At 39.6% G+C, this 19,405-nt stretch overlaps 8 protein-coding genes across 10 annotated transcripts; 6 read left to right on the top strand and 2 right to left on the bottom strand.

Moving 5' to 3' along the window:
- Positions 1-16: 16 nt before the first annotated feature.
- LOC18019077 (chalcone synthase 3) lies at positions 17-1,589 on the bottom strand. Its single transcript, XM_006399833.2, has 2 exons — positions 1,334-1,589; positions 17-1,229 (listed from the first exon to the last, which is right to left on the bottom strand). Exons 1-2 carry the CDS (start codon positions 1,524-1,526, stop codon positions 235-237), a joined length of 1,188 nt encoding a protein of 395 aa, XP_006399896.1. The 5' UTR covers positions 1,527-1,589; the 3' UTR covers positions 17-234.
- An 863-nt stretch (positions 1,590-2,452) lies between these two features.
- Positions 2,453-3,984, top strand: LOC18019076. Of its 2 annotated transcripts, none has more exons than XM_024156292.1 (4): positions 2,453-2,651; positions 2,735-2,890; positions 2,983-3,256; positions 3,331-3,984. In XM_024156292.1, the coding sequence occupies exons 1-4, from the start codon at positions 2,469-2,471 to the stop codon at positions 3,897-3,899; spliced, it is 1,182 nt and encodes a 393-aa protein (XP_024012060.1). In that variant the 5' UTR covers positions 2,453-2,468; the 3' UTR covers positions 3,900-3,984. The 2 variants fall into 2 exon arrangements, with proteins under 2 accessions (XP_024012060.1, XP_006399895.1); XM_006399832.2 differs by having other exon boundaries at positions 2,735-2,908.
- Positions 3,985-7,013: 3,029 nt separating this feature from the next.
- Positions 7,014-7,652, top strand: LOC18019075 (ethylene-responsive transcription factor LEP). Its single transcript, XM_006399831.1, has one exon. It carries the CDS (start codon positions 7,014-7,016, stop codon positions 7,650-7,652), a length of 639 nt encoding a protein of 212 aa, XP_006399894.1.
- A 614-nt stretch (positions 7,653-8,266) lies between these two features.
- LOC18019074 (lipid transfer-like protein VAS) lies at positions 8,267-8,933 on the top strand. The gene is made up of 2 exons (XM_006399830.2): positions 8,267-8,600; positions 8,690-8,933. The coding sequence occupies exons 1-2, from the start codon at positions 8,273-8,275 to the stop codon at positions 8,812-8,814; spliced, it is 453 nt and encodes a 150-aa protein (XP_006399893.2). The 5' UTR covers positions 8,267-8,272; the 3' UTR covers positions 8,815-8,933.
- Positions 8,934-9,170: 237 nt separating this feature from the next.
- LOC18019073 lies at positions 9,171-11,623 on the top strand. 2 transcript variants are annotated; one of them, XR_002899553.1, is made up of 3 exons: positions 9,171-10,372; positions 10,733-10,868; positions 11,305-11,623. XR_002899553.1 is itself a non-coding variant. In XM_006399829.2 (2 exons), the coding sequence occupies exon 1, from the start codon at positions 9,446-9,448 to the stop codon at positions 10,364-10,366; it is 921 nt and encodes a 306-aa protein (XP_006399892.1). In that variant the 5' UTR covers positions 9,171-9,445; the 3' UTR covers positions 10,367-10,372; positions 10,733-11,095. The 2 variants fall into 2 exon arrangements, 1 of the variants encoding a protein (XP_006399892.1); XM_006399829.2 differs by lacking the exon at positions 11,305-11,623 and having other exon boundaries at positions 10,733-11,095.
- Positions 11,624-12,355: 732 nt separating this feature from the next.
- Positions 12,356-13,277, top strand: LOC18019072 (protein FAM9A). Its single transcript, XM_006399828.2, has one exon. The coding sequence runs from the start codon at positions 12,433-12,435 to the stop codon at positions 12,997-12,999; it is 567 nt and encodes a 188-aa protein (XP_006399891.1). The 5' UTR covers positions 12,356-12,432; the 3' UTR covers positions 13,000-13,277.
- Positions 13,278-13,786: 509 nt separating this feature from the next.
- LOC18019071 (probable splicing factor 3A subunit 1) lies at positions 13,787-15,119 on the bottom strand. Its single transcript, XM_024155744.1, has 2 exons — positions 14,978-15,119; positions 13,787-14,743 (listed from the first exon to the last, which is right to left on the bottom strand). The coding sequence occupies exon 2, from the start codon at positions 14,728-14,730 to the stop codon at positions 14,008-14,010; it is 723 nt and encodes a 240-aa protein (XP_024011512.1). The 5' UTR covers positions 14,731-14,743; positions 14,978-15,119; the 3' UTR covers positions 13,787-14,007.
- Positions 15,120-17,256: 2,137 nt separating this feature from the next.
- Positions 17,257-19,364, top strand: LOC18019070 (probable xyloglucan endotransglucosylase/hydrolase protein 5). Its single transcript, XM_024155743.1, has 4 exons — positions 17,257-18,297; positions 18,386-18,486; positions 18,574-18,767; positions 18,848-19,364. The coding sequence occupies exons 1-4, from the start codon at positions 18,099-18,101 to the stop codon at positions 19,245-19,247; spliced, it is 894 nt and encodes a 297-aa protein (XP_024011511.1). The 5' UTR covers positions 17,257-18,098; the 3' UTR covers positions 19,248-19,364.
- Positions 19,365-19,405: the final 41 nt, after the last annotated feature.

Genomic DNA, 19,405 nt, shown 5'->3' with positions numbered 1-19,405 from the left:
AGACCAAGAAATTTGACAATTGTATTGATTTGAAAAGACAGAAAGACAAACAATTTGACAATTAATTGAAAGGACCCATCAACAGAGAGTCCACCACATTTAACATTTCACACTAAAATAATTTCTTCCTTAATTATTGCATGCATATATATTAAAGAGATCGAAAAACATAGGAGACGGTCAAGCAAAGTATGTGTAGGTAGGTAGGCATATAGCAAAGAAAGCGTTCTGTGTTCAGAGAGGAACGCTGTGCAAGACGACTGTCTCTACGGTGAGACCTGGTCCGAAACCAAACAAGACACCCCACTCCAACCCTTCTCCGGTCGTGGCCACACCATCCTCCTTAGACTTCCTCCTCATCTCATCAAGAATGAAGAGGACACACGCGCTGGACATGTTTCCATACTCGCTAAGCACGTGACGCGTTGCCCTCATCTTCTCAGCCTTGAGTCCTAGCTTGATCTCAACCTGGTCCAAGATCGCCGGACCTCCAGGGTGAGCAATCCAAAACAGAGAGTTCCAGTCACTTATCCCGAGAGGTTTAAACGCTTCGTCAAGACTCTTCTCTATGTTCTTGGAGATAAGCCCAGGAACGTCCTTGAGTAGATGGAAAGTGAGTCCCACTTCCCTCAAGTGTCCATCTATGGCTCCATCCGAGTCTGGGAGGATGGTCTGTGCAGCAGACACCATCTCGAAGATAGGCTTCTCTCCCACGGAAGCATCCGGGTCAGAGCCGACAATGAGTGCGGCAGCACCGTCACTGAAGAGAGCCTGACCAACGAGAGAGTCGAGGTGGGTGTCAGATGGGCCACGGAAGGTGACGGCTGTGATCTCGGAGCAGACGACGAGGACACGTGCGCCACGGTTGTTCTCGGCGAGATCTTTAGCGAGACGGAGGACAGTGCCACCGGCGAAGCAACCTTGCTGGTACATCATGAGACGCTTGACGGAAGGACGAAGTCCAAGGAGCTTGGTGAGCTGGTAGTCGGCACCAGGCATGTCAACTCCAGATGTAGTGCAGAAGACGACGTGTGTGATCTTGGACTTGGGCTGACCCCACTCCTTGATGGCCTTCACTGCCGCTTCTTTCCCTAGCTTAGGAACTTCAACCACCACTATGTCCTGCCTTACGTCCAGAGAAGGAGCCATGTAGGCACACATGTCCGGATTCTCCTTGAGAAAATCCTCCGTCAGGTGCATGTGCCGTTTCCGTATCATCGACTTGTCGCCTGTTAGAGAGTAATATTAATCAAGTGTGCATGTTAGCTTTAACTATTGTCAATCATGCCAAAAGAGATACAAAATAGGATATAGTTATGATCAAGAAACATACACATGCGCTTGAACTTCTCCTTGAGATCAGTCATGTGTTCACTGTTGGTGATGCGGAAGTAGTAGTCAGGATACTCTGCCTGGATCACATGGTTCGCAGGGTTGGCTGTGCCTATACCCAAGATGCCTGCGGGGCCATCGGCTCTCTGTGCCTTTCTGATCTCATCCAACGACGAAGGAGTACCCATCACCATATTGTTATAAAACAATTTGAGTTTTGATCGATGTGTGACTTTGTTTACTATGCAAGTTAATGTGTATATTTAGAAAGCTAGCGGGGAGTGAGAGTTTATATAAAACAAGAAGACAAAGAAGAGAAAGGAAGAAATGGAGTGTGGTAGGTTTGATGGACGGGCAGATGAATCACTACGTGTCTCCTTGTTAGCTCCCTTTTCTGTGGTTGTCCTTCTTTGCTTCCCTTTTATTTCGTTACTTACCAAGATGTATTGAATGGTGGGTTTTATTGATTTAAACGTATATTCGCAACAACAACAAGTCATTTAATTCCTATGTTGGTTATTTATTAGAGATATTCGATGTATACAAAATAAACTTACATACAGCTATCTTGGGGTTAGTTGTATATTTTCCTCCAACATACTTCCCACACGTGCATACTTAACTCCATCATTAGCTCATATACTAATCTAATTTTCTTTTTCTCATTTACCGTCTAATCCTATAACTAACTAAATAGTATTACACATTAGGTACGTCTCGTTTTCTCTCCCCCATCCCATCATAGTGATATTGAATCTGCTATTTTTTCGCCTTCCAACAACGCAAGATGCGTTTGTTTTCTTTTAATTTCCATTAATTATTAGGATTTTTTTTTCATTAATTATTAGGACAAACATGAATTATTAGAGATTATCATATGCTTTTTATATAGTTGTTTAGTATTCACTCGTTTTATCGACCACAAACAATCGTTGCAGACTTGTAGTAGTACATCATTTTTAGGGAATTCATGCTTTAATTTGAACCAAAAAAAGATATTTTTTTTGGAAAAACAAAATACATCGGCCCATATTTATGGGCCCTAGAACTTGTAAGACGCACGCATTTGGCCCATATAAACATCACTGAAAAATAAAAATGGAAAGGAGGATGTCGACGAGCTGCGTGACGACGCAATGCAGACCGGAAATTGCTTCCGATGCCGTCAGCCTGGCCACTGGATCAATGATTGCCCTCTCAAATCCAACGCCGATGATTCTCCACCGTCGATCCAGTGCCCTTGCGGCGGCGGTCTCTGTGAAATCAAGGTCTCGAAAACTCAAAAGAACCCGAAAAGGAGATTCTACAAGTGCCCTGCTGTTCGTACCCACTTCTTTACTGGTTTTCTCCTGCGTTTCGCGAAGAAAACGCGAATTCTTACTGATAAATTTGAATTCCTCAGGCTCAGGATTGCAAATTCTTCAAGTGGTGTGACAACGTAACCGATGAAGATATCAGATTCCGCCCTGCCTTCACCATCCCCGATTGCCCCTGCGGTTCTGGACCCTGCCGGAGAGTTACAGCCGATTCCGGATCTAATGCCGGTCGAGCATACTTGGTATGCGGCATCAAAGAGGTTTGAATTATCGCACGCAACTTTTAAGGCTACTCCGAATATCTGGGTTACTAAGCAAATCCCTCTCTCTGTAGGGTTTCGGGGCTTGTGGATTCTTCAAGTGGGAGGATGAGATGGCTCCGAGTTGTGATGCAGTGGATGAGATCGATTTCTGGGTGGAAGCTGATCTGATTTTGAGTGATGTCGAAAGCAGCTTCCAAGCTGCTAGTGTACCGGAAGATGCAAACCAAGTAGCACCGCTCGGGAAGGAATGTCAAGCTTCTATTATTACAGAGGAGGATGATTCTATATTCGAAAATTTGGAATTCACGTCTGTTTCTGATATGCATTCTGCTTCTGTGAACCAAGGTACTTCATTTATGGACAATTTTGATTCTTTTTAAAAGTTTTATACTTTCTTAACTCTTAATGCTTTATACCAGGCATCCCTCTGTCTGATTCGATTGTGATCGAACCTGAAGAGCAATGGATGAAGAGTCTACGTGGTGATGATCAGCCAACAAGTTGTGCTCTTTCCAAGCTGAGTGTGGATGAAGCAATGAGTGGTTTGGTCAGAGATGCGGTCTCTAGTGTTTCCGTTGTGAAACATGAAACGAAAAACCATGAGCGACCTGTTGCTGTAACTAGTGAAGCTGAGTGTTCATTCCCTAATTTGCAGGACCTAATCGAGCAGTACAATTCAGAGAAGCTTCGATTGGAGTGTGTTTCAGGGAAGCATGTACAAGTGTTGAACGCGTTTATGAGTTCATACAGTCGACTAAGGCTGCTTCATGAGAAAACTAGTCATCTCAGGAAATTGTTACTTGTAACGGAGAAAGAGATGGCTTGTTGTGAGGCTGAGACATTAGAACTTGGAGCAAGTTGCAGGGAAGTGGCTGGAGAAATGGCAGAGTCTCAGAAGAGGATGCAGGAGACAGCAGATAAACTAGGAAAGGAAGTAGAAGTATTGAAGCAAAAAGAGTTTGTTGATATGAAGAGAATAAAAAGATGATCTTGCATATGAGTGTGCCATTGTAATTTGTAAGTTTTTGAATGTATTAATACTCACTGGTTTATAATGTTGCAAGGTGATTTAACTTATTTAATTCCTTAATTCCAACACATTTAACTACCACATCGGATAACTTGAATAAACTTGTTAGATTAATGGATAACTTGATCGGTGACTAGCACTGCAAAGTTCGTGCCCCTAAAGATCTCCCATATCCTTTCAGGTTTAGATGAGCCAAAAGCAGTCTTCCTTTATTTTCAACTTTTTTGATGTGGCTGAGACTTATGAATCAACTAATATAAGTGTGCAGCATCACATGGTCGCTTGAATAAAAGAGTAATTAGATTTGAATAAGACAAAAGATAATTGTGTAGGTAATAATTAGAGAAAGGATTAGCTATGTTAAGCGTCCAAGAGTATGCCTTTCCACGTTGGGCGCACATGCCTTCTCTTCTTTCTTCTTCTTTCATCTAAAACACCACTAGAGGCCCAAATCCGCAGATAATTGATCATCAAATTATTCTACATTACAAAACTTCGACAATAAAGAAAATATTAAAAAAATGCCAGTGCCTTCGTAATTGAGAACAGAACCAGGATTCGACGATATAGCTGTTTCGGTTTCTTATATATTCTTTTCATTCAAATCGAAACAAACCAAATATTAAAAAAAAAAATAGAATTTTATATTCGTCACATAGTAAAAACAAAACTTAAAAGTGATATTGGCAACAACAAAAAAAACTATCCAAATCAAACAATGATAAACTTATGGATTCTTCTCATGATGCTTAAGCTTATTTAAGAGCTTTTACCTTATATAACATACATCCACACGGATATCTGGTTTTATGTCCGAACATTACATAATGCAGTTAACTCGGAAATATATACCGAACTTAAAAAAAAAAGGAGTGACCCATAGAATGGCATGATAATTAATAAAACACCCTTTCATTCCATAGAACGTATGTACAATATGAAAATTGGGATTTGCAAACTGATACATATATACGATCCATTTGTTCGATGCAATTCCATAAAATGGTTGAGGATGGTTTGTCAAAATGCCAACTTGCCTTTCAGCAGTTATATATAACCCCTCACATGTTGATGATCAAGAGTTGTTGAGCCAAAAAAGAAAAACCCCTCATGTGTGAAAAGCGGGGTGGTCTACCAGGATGGCTCAATTAGCTAGGATTCTTGACCTAAACCCTAAATGATGGACATAAACCTTTAGCAAAAAAAATATAGAACGTAAGTAAGATTCAATGCATCAAGACTGGAATAATAAAGAAATAAACTAAATTAAACGAGAAATGAGAGTTGGTCAAAAGGGGGAACATAAATTATAGGACTTGTTTTCTCCAATGAAATTAAGATTAATGAAATTTAAAAGCATAAAAAAATTGCTCACATGCAACCCAAATTCCTTTGTTCTCAATAATGCATGTTTGTAAAACAAAACAAAAATTATAAACAATATAGGGAAAACGAATTTGAATGGAGTGTTTTGGTCATAATCTATGTTAAAACAATCGAATTTCGGAAGAGACTATATAATAGCCAAGCGGACAAACACAAATGATTTAAAATAAGTAAATGAAATAAGATAGATGCCTTGGGATTAGAAAATGGGAGATGAAAAAGGGTGTGGCACTCTTCATTGAAGTTGCAACCTATAAAATTGAGAGCACATGCATTACCCCTATTATGTTTTTGGTTATTCTCTACTTAATTAATACCCACTTTTTGGTATGATTATTGTACATGTAGACTAATGGGGCGTATATTATAACCGAGTAATTAAGAATACGATCCATTACCACCGTCCCTAACGTTGTTGGTTGTGTAGCCAAACCTAATTGGTCTTTGGTCTTCCTCTGACACAAAAATGAGATCGTCTTAGAAAGGCTACCACTTGCTTCATTAGATACTCATCAAATATCATAATCTCTCTCTCTGAGACTTCAACTTGTGTCGCCATTTCTTTTCATTTGTGTTGGTCAAAAGTCAAAACCTGATCACACTGACTGATTAGTTTTACAAGATTTATAAACATATAAACAGAAGCTTAAGTAATGACTTTATCCTCATAATTAAGTCGACTACCTTCCATCATGCGGCCATCATTGCACCCCTTCTTTCCCAATTATTAATTCTTGTTAAAACAACAAACTCGTTGATTGATTGATATAAGAAGGATTTTGTTACGTTTCATATATGAAATAATCAGGTTTTGCTTCTCTTTTTCGTGGTGAGTGCATGATTAAAATCGTAGTTCACGCATATTCCATCATTTAATCTGGACCATCACATGCAATATATTCTCCAAATTGAATAGTTTATCTACTAGTTATAATTGTCTTTAACTTTTGTCTATCAACTGCGAGATCATATTATTAGACACGGGACATTGGTATCTAAGGTAACATGCTAATCATGGCTCTCTTATCATTCCTCATTCTTTATTTTCAGCTTATTATTTGTTGATGAATGATGATCAGTTACATCAGTACGTGTATCATATCTATCTAACTATTATTATATAAACTAGCTGATTGTTATAAGTAATTATTTTCAATGATTCTTTCTTTGTTACTCCTTCACTCTCATTTTTAGCAGAAAATACTCCCAGTGTATTCTAATCGATTGAGTTAATTAGACTAGCAGCTGTATGATAAAAGTCAGTCCGATCTAAGCATTAGATTCGAGGAGAACCATTTATGAAATCACTAGATAGTGTAGAACCCTTGAGAAATGCATGAAACATGCTACCAAGTGGCAAATCATAATAATAATTTTTTTTGATTGACTGATAATTGATATATCATCATGGGCCACAATTAACTCAACGCAATGCTATTTTAAAATAGCTATATTGGAATAAAGATAAACAAAAAAAAAAACTTAAAGAGAATGAAAAGAGGGAGAAAAGGAAAGGTGCAGCTCCTATATAAAAAAGGGTTGTGGAAGGGATACTTTTCCAAGACCAACACACATTCCTTCTCTCTTTTCTCTTCTCCTTCAACTAGAAAAAAAGAATATATTAGCGAACACAGATTCATTGATTTGTGTATGAATAAGATACTACTATAGAGAGAAAGACGAAGGATGAACACATCGAAGAGCAAGAAGAAGCAAGAAGATTCCGGTACAAGGTTTCTTGGGGTAAGAAGGAGGCCTTGGGGAAGATACGCGGCTGAGATCAGAGACCCAACTACCAAGGAGCGTCACTGGCTTGGCACTTTTGATACGGCCGAGGAAGCTGCTTTGGCCTACGACAGAGCCGCTCGGTCCATGCGTGGCACTCGTGCCCGAACCAACTTTGTCTACTCAGACATGCCTCCTTCCTCCTCCGTCACATCCATTAGATCTCCCGACGATCCTCCTCCTCCTCCGCCTCCTGCTGCTACTCCTCCTTGTTCTAACGATCCTGTCGATTACATGATGATGTTTAATCAATACTCATCCACAGACTCACCAATGCCGCCGCTTAACTCTGATCAAATGGACAGTAGTTACATGTTTGGTGGCTCTCCTTCTTGTTATTCAAACAGTAGCAGCGAGTTGCCTCCTCTGCCGAGCGACTTGTCCAGTTCTTGTTATAGCCAACAATCTTGGAGCGTAGAAGACTACTCATCCGCTACCTATTTCGAGGGTGAGTATGTTCACAGTCCAATGTTCAGCAGAATGCCTCCGGTTTCTGACTCTTTTCCTCAAGGTTTCAACCATTTCGGCTCCTATAATTAACTTTTTTTTTTCTCATCCATTATTCAATTCTTTTCTCCTTTGTACTTTTTTACTTTTTTTTTATGAGTTTCATTATGTTTCGCCGTCCTTGATCTCTGTCTATGATCAAAGTGACTGTTTGTCATATAGTTTTTCAATAAGAAGTTATCCCTTTGTATCTTAACCAGTGAAAAACAAAATATCTCCCTTGTGTACTAATTTATGCCCTTTACCAAATTCACAGTCATATTAGATATGGGCCTTGTAACTCAAAGGCCCATTCATGAAGATGTCTGATGGGGGCAAATGGGTTGGCATGACAAATATATTTTTTGGTTAGCCGTTTTCTTATGGTGGAGAACTAGATTTTCAGGATGGAGTAACAATTGTATGTCTACGTACATCTGTGGCTGTGCATTTTTGTGTTTTTTTTTATGGGGTATATATGCTTATGTAATCTGAAATTTTTCATATTTTGATGGGTTCTGGTAACTTACGTGTTGTCGGTCCTCAAAAGACGGTAGTAGGTTTTGACTGGTGAACCATGTCTAGCTATCTCAAAAGCTGGTTACCAAACAATAAAAAAAAAACACAAGTACATATATAGTGGTACCCAGGAGAGGAAAATTAAGATGAAGAATATGGAGATCAAGTTTATATCTTTTTATGCCATTGCAGCTGCATTTCTAGTTTTAGCCAACTTTGGGATTATGCAAACAAGTGGGCAGAGCGTTTCGTGCCTGAATCAGCTTGCTCCATGCCTCGGTTACCTAAATGGAACTAAGGAAGTGCCTCAGGTTTGCTGTAACCCTCTCAAATCGGTGATAAGGAACAATCCAGAGTGTTTGTGCCGTATGATTAGTAACCGAGGGAGCTCAAAGGCCGAGCGAGCTGGCATCAATGTCAATGATGCTCAAATGTTGCCTGCCCGATGTGGAGAACACGTCAATCCCATAGCCTGCTTGACTCGTACGTACTCTTTTCTTACTTGAAAAAAACTCTCAATTTATATTTCAGCCAAAAGATGTATTTGTCTCTCAATCTTCTGTGTTCTGCAGGATCTCGAGGATCTACAAACTCAGACCGAAGTTCCTCCAATGGCAACTCCTTTTCTCACTCCTATCGGATGATAACATTTGCTTTAGCCACCACCCTTTTGTCATTTATTCTCCAAATTAACTGAATCGATCATTGTCTATTAAAGGCAGCTCTCTGTAATTTGCTTGTTAAGGATGTTCTTTCTTTTTTTATTTGTTTGAATGGTTATGAGTTATGGCTTAAGATTATTATTGGTCGTCACTGGTCGCCAACACATTAATGTACCATTTATGATTTATTCCACATAAATAGAATAATTCCATTTCCAATACCGTGCTCATTTTTGCTACAAATCAACCACCAATCAAATCTCTTCGTGAGAAATAAAAATTCTATTTCCATAACCTACCTCTTCAGCGATATGCTTCATTCTTCAACTAGGATTCATTACTCCAAAACGTGTTTAAGTGGGACCATTTAGGTGAAAGAAAGAAATTTGGTTACCAAAAACAAAACAAAAGAATAATATGAGGGTGTTTAGTTGTAATATCCACGATATGGAATAGCAAAACCGGTTTAAACCGTTATTAATGTCCGCTAACCGAAAAACTCAGTTGGTTCAACTATTGGGGCAGGTGACCAGATCGTGCTCGATTCCTCTCTGGGCTCTGGCGTCGTGCGGATCGGACAAAAGGTTCTCTTGGCTACTACAAATCCGACCAAGACTAAAACCCTCCGGGTCCGAGTGAGTCTTGTCGAGCGATCATCGGAAAAAAATGGGAGGGATGTTGTACAAGCTCTTCGCGTCGGCGTCGCTGCTAACCCTTGGATTGTATCATCTCATTTGCACTTTCTTCCATGTTCTCAAGTCTCCTCAATCCTACGCCGCAAAGCCCTTCTACGCTTTTCCCCGTTTCTCCACCGCCGGTAATAACAACCACCGTCTCCACAACGCACCGTTGATCATCCTCATACTCTCTCTATTCGTCGCTTTCCTCCACCAAACCATAATCTCCTTCTACTCCGATCCTCTTGTCAAAGGAAGTACCCCCGTTCACCGATTCTCCTCCCTCAATTCCGCCGCCGTGTTCTTCCTCTTCCTCCTCGTCGCCGTCTACCTCCTCCTCTCGGAATCCACCTCCTTAATCCCCCTTCCCTCCGATCTCCTCTTCGCACTCGCCTCCGGTGGTTTCTTCCTCCATTACTCCTCCGCCTCCTCATCGGCCTCAATCCAGACATCGGATCTTCAAGCTCACTGCGATTCCCTCTCCGCTCGAATCTCCGCCTTGTGCTCACTCCTCTGCTTGCTCCTCGCTTGCCGCCCCAGGCTCTTCATCGCTGACGCTGCCCTCGCTGCCGCCATTTGTCTTCAGGGTCTCTGGCAGCTCCAGACCGGGCTCTCTCTCTACGTCGATGGCTTCATTCCAGAGGGATGTCATCGTCTTCTTGATGTTGCGAGTGGTGTTGAAGGATCAACCAAGTGTGATATCCAGGAGTCCAAGCTAAGAGCTGTGTCCATCTTGGATTTCATGTTTACTGTCCACGTCGTGCTTGTGGTCATCCTCCTCTTTGTGACCTACACGATGGTGGCCATGGCTGCGGGAGTGAGAAGAACCGGTTCGTACGAGGCTTTGCCGACCAATTCTAATGATTCTAATCACATTCAGATGAAGTCTTTGACCGGAACTCAGGCCTGAACCTGTGTATGTCTTTGCTTATCGATCATCTTGATTTTCCCTTCTTTTTGTATCCTCTCCCTCTCTGTCTCTCTCGTGTTAGCTCTTGTGGAACTTGTTGCTGCTTTCTGGCCTCTTTCCTTTGACAAGTATTTATCCAAATTTTCTTTGTTCAGTGTCCTGTTATATGTTGAAGATGATGACATGCTCTACAGTGTTATGGTATATTCTTTGTTGATTAAGAATAACGTTGCAAGTGTTAACTTTAGCTTGTTTTTTCTTCGATTTAGGACATTGATGATCTTGTCTGGCCGATGTTCCATTTCTTTTTTGGAATATATTGTTTATAATCCGTCATGTAACATTTATTGGTTTTTTGGTTTAAAGCAAAATTGGTGAAAGATAGAGAAGGTGATAGATACAATGAGGATAAAACTACTTTCGAAGTGAATTTGCGCCGGAAACTCTAGAACTAAGCTAAGGCAGTCTCATGTCATAGAAGGCAAAAGAAGAGGAACACAAGGTATGTTTTTTTCCATCTGTTTCCTCTTCTTTTGTCCTCTTTGACATTGGATTGCCTAAGCTGAGGCTTGAGTTTTGTCAGCATCCATATCCTCTTCTTTGTCATTCACCTCTACCTGAGTTTGCTTTAATTAAATAACAATTTGAAATGTTTACTGACTTTGGTTGCAATTTGAGATGTAACAGACTTTGGTAAGTTAGTAGAAAGAAATGCAGAAAATATTACATGTTTTAACGCCAATAGGAGTTATGATTCAGTTGGTGAGGTAGATGACGATTAATTGTTAACTCAACAAAACCAATAGTGAGCTTCCCTTTGGAAGCACAATGACACTGATATGTCTTCAACACTGGATCTTGTTATGTGCGTAAATTACAATTGATCATTGCGTACAAACTTGCTCTCTTTCTGATATTTCTAAATGTTTCACGAGAAGGCAGACTAGTTAATCAGGAAAAGAGACGTAAATCAAGCCTATCTCCTCGGGCCATTTGTTACAATGGGCCCAAGCCTAAGCCCAAATATGTCATGTACATATTTGTATTTGTATCTGTATGCTTAATAGCTTGAAATCTGGACGAGTACGCGTGCGAAGGGGAATGGTGAAACCTTAGTGGTTAAGTCATGGAAAAAAAGATAAAAACAATCAAATGAGAGCTTCAAACGGACAAAAAGTAACCTTATGGTGGTGCGAATATTGATGTGTATTTTTCTCACTCTTTTATTGCTGAAAGCTACACTTGCCTTAATGTATTGTTTCCGTAACTCACATAATCTACTTTTTTTTGGTTAATAATCTAATTATCTTCTCTAGAAACACCGAGACTAATGATGAGTAAGTAATTGAGTACATTACATTCACGCAAATTGTTCGTGTTTGGTCAAAATAGATCAAGACATGTCTTGAAATCTTTCTTCAAAACATTATACAACGGATAAAGGAGACGCCCGAATATGATAATAGCAAAAGACAACAAAAGATAAATCTAAAGAGAGAAAAAGTAAAGCGATTTGGCCTCAATCAACGGGAACGTATCTTAATTTAAGAGGTTCGTCTTTCTTTATACTTTTGAGACGAGACACGAGAGTTTGCGAGCAACGGTTGACTAAAAGTCTAATACTAACTAAGGAATATTTGACACGGTTTACACCTTTCAGTCTTTCACATTGTTTCCTTAACGTTTAATCCAACCTTGTTCGACTTTATATATGTTTTTAATCATTACTGATTAGAGTTTTTTTATCTTAAATATAAAGATTGTGAAAATAAAAATTATTATGAAGGTGTGAATATTGTGTAAATAGGAAAAATATGAATTGCGGCAAACGAGTGGTCCCAGGCAGATTGTGAAATGTGATAATCTTAACCAGCCAGGGGCGGCCACGTCTTCTCCCTAGCTTTATGGATTTCCTTAGCCAAGACCATTATTGTGATTGTATAAATGTAACCTTTCCTTCATCTCTCCGGTTTTCCATTCTCCATAGACTTCTTTTTTACAACACAAATATTTATAAAAAACAAATAGGATACAAAAAGTGAAGCCAAGGCAAACAACATAAAATAATGAAGAAGGCAGCAGAATTCGTGAAGCATATAATAAACATGCTGGCTGATCTTGCCAAGGACAAGACGAAGGAGCTAAAGAGGAAGACAAGAGCCTTTAAGACCCGTCTTGTAATATTCTCCCTGCTCCACAACAGAAACATGATGGTGAGCTCTTTGTCTCACAAGCTCAAGGCCAAAGCAACGTCAAGAAAGCTAGATGATGGTGGTAAGGATCTGGAACACAATAAAAACATGGTGGTGGTGTATAGCCACAACGCCATGTCAAGCACTCCCGCTGCCTCCCCGCAATATTTACAATATGTGGAGGAGGAAGAGGATGAAGAAGAAGAAGAGGAGGAGGAGGAGGAGGAGGAGGAAAAGTATCCAGACCTAAGACACTCGCTGTTTGAGGCAGAAGGTTCGGTGATAGACATGGTGAAACACTCCAAGGAGGACAAGGGAGAAGAGTTTCGGTTGGAAGACGAGATCGACAAAGTGGCTGATCTTTTCATTACCCGATTCCACAGACAGATGTGGTTGCAGAAGAAGCTCTCTCTCGAGACTCAAGATACATCCTCCTCCTGATTCAAAACTTTAATAGTGACCCCATTCTCATATACATAACGCCTTTAATTTTGTTTTTTCAGTGGCTTTTTTTCTTTTATTAGGGCGGAGGACGCATTAATGATCCTTTTAGATTTTGTTTTGCGTACGTAGTAGTGAAATGAAAACGGGACGTATATTAATTAGCAAAAAGGAAAACGAGAACGTATACACGCATGATTACTAATTTACTTCAACCTGTACCTAACAAGGTCCAGTCATAGTTTGTTCATGCTTCCTGACCGTGACCGATAATAAAGTTCAGCTTTTTTTCTTGTTATTGTTGTTTATGGAAATTAGTTTGAGAACCATAGATTATCTAATTGCAGTTGACTACACGCCACTGCGACCAGTATTTATCGTTTCATGGTCCATTAAATCAAACACGGGCGAATATCTATACGAGGTTCAGGCCTATTTTTTTAGCTCATTAAATCCCAATAAGGCCCATTAGCAGCCACTCCTCTGCTAACACTTGTGCCTAAAACAAATCTCTCCCTCAATGCTGCAGCTTCAGACAGGCCATCCCTTGCCCGTTCAAGTCCCTCAGTTATGCTTTGGTTTGTTCTCAATATGATATCAACACATTGTTCTTTCCACAGTCCGACGATCAGAAGTGACGAGTAAGCTCTGCAAGAACTAGCGGGTGCAAATACCTTGGTCGAAAGACTTAGTCTTTGGGTAAGGGAATCTTAGACACCTATAAATACTTGATTCTTAATACCAAGATGGAAAGAGAAACTGTTTGGAAAAAAGAGATAAAACAATCTAGAGGAAATAAATTTTATTTAAAACATGAATATTACTCAACTCAAAACATGAGTATCAAGTAGTGTAGATAGATGGGTTCTTCGACACCATTTATTGAAACAAGAGTAAAAAAGAGATTTTATTGAACAAGAGTAAAAAAGAGATTAAAAAAATAAAAATCAGTTCATTGCCGTGCATCCACAAGGCTTCTCTTATCAATCTTTCTCCCACCAAGTTCTCTCACAAAGACATCTTTGGTACTGGTTCCTGAGGAGTAGTTGGTTGCATCCTCCTCCGCACTGAAGGAAATTCAAGCAGCGAAGCCGGCACAGTTGGTCGGTTCGCAAAAAGATGTCCAGCTGGTAGACGATCTTTGTCGCCAATATTAGCAAGATACTCAAGGACACCTAAATCAAACATCTTCTCCATTCCCTCTTCCTCCTCCTCCTCAGCTTCTTGAAGAAGATGGAAGAAACCATCCACAAGAACTTTTGGTGTTGCATCAGGCTTTTCCGACCACTTAATTAGGGCTATATACGCAGCATAAAACTCTGTGTAATATTTGTACCGGTTATCAGTTGGCTTGAGAAAGCCAAACTCACCTTCCATACCAACTCTGTTTATCAACTCCCAAGAGAAAAACCCACCATACCGCGCAAAAAACAGCGTTGTGAGCTTAATACAACGAAGCTCCTTGCGCGTGATCCCTTCAGGAAGGGATTTCAAATTGAGAGGTTCCCGAGCCAAAGCAAACGGTTCCGCTGGTTGGCGACGGTATTCAGATAGCATTTTCTGGTAATATGCGTGATCAGGGTCTGAGCTACTCAAAAATGTGAGTGTTCCTGTTTTCAGATGATATGACATTAACTTTTCCTCATATTCCCTACCTTCCTTGGCAACCAATCGTGCCGTATTATCCACCAACAACACGACTTTGTCTGCGTCCTTATCTTCAATGGACATTTTTTTTTTTCTTCTGCAAATTCATTCGGATATAATAAATATCGAAAACCCATGAATGAAAAAAACAAAACAAAAAAGTAACCCCATGAATATCAAATTATAAGAAACATTAAGATCAGAAGATTCTCCCAATTTCAGTATCTGAGATAATTTCCATGAATATTTATATCGAGAGAAAGAGATCGATAGGCATTGGCGACGCGAATGGCTACTTTATGACTTGGGAGAGAGATAGGAAATACCGTACCTCGGCTGATAAGGAACAACCTGCCGTCGAGGTGAAGCGGAGAACGAACGACTTCGAGATCTACAAGATTTGAAACGACGACAATACAGGGAAACGAACGAACAATGACGATAATCCTGAGAAAAATATAAACGAACAACGAAAATCGTGTCCTTGTTTTCCGATGGGCCTCTATTAATTTGGGTTTATATTTTCGATCCATAATAGTTTGTTAGATTAATTCTTTTTTTATGGGTCTCAACTTATAACAACAACATAAGTTTTTTAAATTCTTCGAATACGATGCGCATAATAATTAGTAAAATGTACTTTTATGCTTTCGTTTGTTAACAATATGACAGACAATACGTTGTTAGACCATGAAAATTTAAAGATCGATAATAAAGATATGTAAAATTGAAACGCATTAAGTTAATAATTCAAAAAGATGGTAACAAATACTAAAAGTCATATTCCCAAAAATCCATAATTATTCAACCAACAACCTTAAGCAACAAGTCAACAACACATAACATAAAAGCAACGAATCCACGAAAATTGTTTTTTTTTCTTATTTATTAGCATAAAATAAAAACTAACGGTGGAGATGGATCCTGATGGATTCAGAGAGCATCCTCTTGAACGGAAGTCCAAAAACGAATAGCCTTCTGGATCCCATCATCATACTCGGCAGGAAGATTGTCCCTATCATCTGAAAGGAGCTGAGTTGGGATTTCAGGATTCGGAGCACTTGGGGTAAAAAGACTTCCTTAAAATCTCTTTCTTGACGGAATGCGGTCATATTGACATTAGCTCGCTAGAGTTGGGACAAGCTGTCAGATGTTGGAGGCAGAGAGTACCGGAGATGGAGAATCTCGAAGTGGTAGGTGAAATCTGTTAGCTGGGAGGAGACAGACCCTTTCAGCTGGGAGCTCTCTTTCGAGATTCATCAGCCTGATTGTCTGGATACGATGAAGCATGTAAAACTAGAAGCATGTACAATGACATTAAATATATTTTTGAGATTAGTTTTTCATAAATTATGTTAGCAGCGTAGTTGATTTTGGTGTGTGCACACTTTTTGCACGGGCTCGTTGCTTGATAGTTGGGAGATGTAGATAAATTTTCTGTTTTAAAAAAAATCACTTCATTAATCTCAAATGTAGAAATTTTAGGAAGGGAAGTTGCACTATAAATAAGAATTTTCTTTTTGAGCTCAAAATTTGTTGGATCGAACTCAGGCACGGTTCTTCTCCTGATTCAAATATTTAATAGTGACCCATTTCTGATCATATACATAACGCCCTTTTGTATTTTCAGTGGCTATTTTTTTTTTCTTGGGGCAGAGGACGCAATGATCCTTTTAGATTTTGTGTTTTGCGTACGTAATAAAAGGAAAACGGGACGTAATATTAATTACCAAAAAAAAAGAAAACGGGAACGTATACACGCATGTTTATCATTTTCCTTCAACCTGTGCGTAACAAGGTCCAATCTTAATTTGTTCATGCTTCCTGACCAATAATAAAGTACAGCTTTCTTTTCTTCTTGTTATTGTTGTTTATGGAAATGAATTTGAGCACCATATTATCTTAAGCTGTTGATTGACTACACGCCACTGCGACCAGTATTTATCGTTTTATGGTCCATTAAATTCAACACGGGCGAATATCTATACGAGCTGCAGGACTATATTTCCAGCTCACTAAATCCCATTAAGGCCCATTAGGGCCCATTCACCGATATAATAATTAATTTAAGGTCCGTTCTCCGTTCCCCGACGACGTCTCATCTTCTTCTGTCCTTTTCTTTTCAGTTTTCATGCGGTCCATTTGCCTTGCAGCTTACATATGTCCCTCGTTTTGCAGGTTCTTTGTTTCTAACTTCTAAGTGCCAAAAATCTGTGGTTTTGTAGACAAGTGATAAATGAACTAATAACATGGCTTAAGGCAATATCATTAGTTGATTTCTCGTTTAATTTTATTTCTGGCTACTAAACTAGATTTTTGGCACTTCTCACCAGAAACAAAGAACCTACTAAACGAGATAGTTAGTAATTTTCTGATGCTGTTTGATTTATAATCAGAATTAGAGCCACTTTTTCTAACTAATCTGGTTAATATGTACATGTTCATATATAATATGTTAAGTCTTGCGGCTAAATTAAAAAATAATCAGAATAAGCCGAGAAGAAAAGGTGTTTTCGTTTTTTTTTTTTTTTTTTTAGAAATCCCTTGCGGCTAAATTAAAAAAAAAATAATCAGAATTAGCCGAGAAGAAAAGGTGCTTTCGTTTTTTTTTTTTTTAAATCCCTTGGTCTATGCGGTCTCTCTTGTTCGAGTAATATTTTGTCTAGGTGAAGATAAACAAAAAAATTCGGTATAGTGGGATCTGAAATCTGATGAGATTGGCAAGTTGATTGTGATATTCTTTCTTGTGCATATACGTACTTTTGCCTATTAGTTTTTTTTTTTGGCATACGTATGAATTTGTGCTTGAACAGTACTTTTTGTTTCTGTGTTTCCGTTCAATTTCAATTTGCATTATCATGAGTTTCAAAACGACCAGTGCAGTAAGCAAGGTCACACAGTGAAGAGTATAGAAACAGTGGTCATGTTTTATACAAAGGAGTAGAGGATTGAAAGTATATGGTGAATCGCACATGCTTCTGTCATGTGATCATGTCTCTGTTGCCCTTTTTGAAACTTGAACCTTTTTGGTTTGTTTTTTCTCTCAAAATCTTTCTCTCCTACTGATTTATTCTGTGGTTTCTCCATCTTGATATTTCTCTCAACTTTTTGGAGAAACAAATGGAAAGCTTATTAGCAAATCTGGTCGGTGGTATCTGTAGTGAAATAGTGTTTGTTTATCTATGTTCAGCCCCACAGATCTAATGGAAAAGAATCCAAAGATGCATTGATTAGCGGGAACATGGGGATGGGGGCTTATTATCATGTCAGCATAAGACTAGTCAGTCCATGTGCATCTGCAACACTCCCTAAGTGACTAGCAAGACTGTAGCAAACATTGAAAGTAACCCAAAGTGCAGCGCGATTATAATAATAACCAGATATCATCTTAACTTAAGAGCTAGCTGATATGGCTATAAATAGAAACGTCCGCGCAACGTTTGTTGAGTGCGATGAGAGTGAGAATGGGTCGTCTTCCTTTAACTCTTTGCTTGACCATTCTGGTTTTGGCCACAGTAACATTTGGTGTACCTCCTAAAAAGTCTGTGGATGTTCCTTTCGGCAGGAACTATTTCCCTACTTGGGCGTTTGATCACATTAAGTATCTCAATGGTGGTTCTGAAGTGCATCTCGTCCTCGACAAGTACACTGGTGAGTTTTCTCTGCCTTGTTATATATTTCTCTAAGACAGATTTTACTTAAAGCCCCCTTCTGATTGTTCTTGTTCAATGCGCAAAAGGCACCGGCTTTCAGTCAAAAGGTTCCTACTTGTTTGGTCACTTCAGTATGCACATAAAGATGGTTCCTGGGGACTCTGCCGGAACTGTGACCGCCTTCTATGTAAGTGAAAGTCGTTTACTAGATTATCTGGAGCAAGCATTTTAAGTTGTCAACTGAAATAACGTTGTATCTTACTCTTTCCTGCAGTTGTCATCACAGAACTCAGAACATGATGAGATAGACTTCGAGTTTCTGGGGAACAGAACCGGGCAGCCTTACATTTTGCAGACAAACGTGTTTACAGGAGGCAGAGGAAACCGAGAGCAGAGGATCAACCTCTGGTTCGACCCTTCCAAGGACTATCATTCCTATTCAGTTCTCTGGAATATGTATCAGATTGTGTAAGTTAGCATTCCTCAAAAGTGTGTTGTTTATACTAAAAAAAGGCACAGCTAAGCGTATAGTTGTTGTTAAAAAACAGGTTCTTTGTGGATGATGTGCCGATAAGAGTGTTCAAGAACAGCAAAGACATTGGGGTGAAGTTTCCATTCAACCAGCCGATGAAGATATATTCGAGCCTGTGGAACGCAGACGACTGGGCCACAAGAGGAGGCTTAGAGAAGACCAACTGGGCAAATGCTCCTTTCGTCGCTTCATACAGAGGTTTCCACGTCGACGGATGCGAGGCTTCAGTGAATGCAAAGTTCTGCGAGACGCAAGGAAAACGTTGGTGGGATCAGAAGGAGTTCCGAGACTTGGACGCTAAACAGTACAAGCGTCTCAAATGGGTTCGTCAGAGATTCACCATCTACAACTATTGTACTGACCGCGTCCGATTTCCCGTTCCTCCTCCTGAGTGCCGCAGAGACCGCGACATTTAGTGTTTCTCAGATTGTCTCATCTTAGATCATTTTTCTTTCCCTACTTTTTAATGTTTATTCTTCGTACAAGTTATTGTAAGAGATGATCCAGAGAGGCTCGAGTTGTTAAAATGAAACCGAGAGAATATAATTTTCAGAGGTCTCAGCCTCAAACTCAT

The sequence above is a fragment of the Eutrema salsugineum genome, unplaced genomic scaffold (assembly GCF_000478725.1).
Source record: "Eutrema salsugineum unplaced genomic scaffold, Eutsalg1_0 scaffold_2, whole genome shotgun sequence".
NCBI classification, from domain to species: Eukaryota; Viridiplantae; Streptophyta; class Magnoliopsida; order Brassicales; family Brassicaceae; genus Eutrema; species Eutrema salsugineum.
This window is presented reverse-complemented; position numbering and strand designations above follow the sequence as displayed.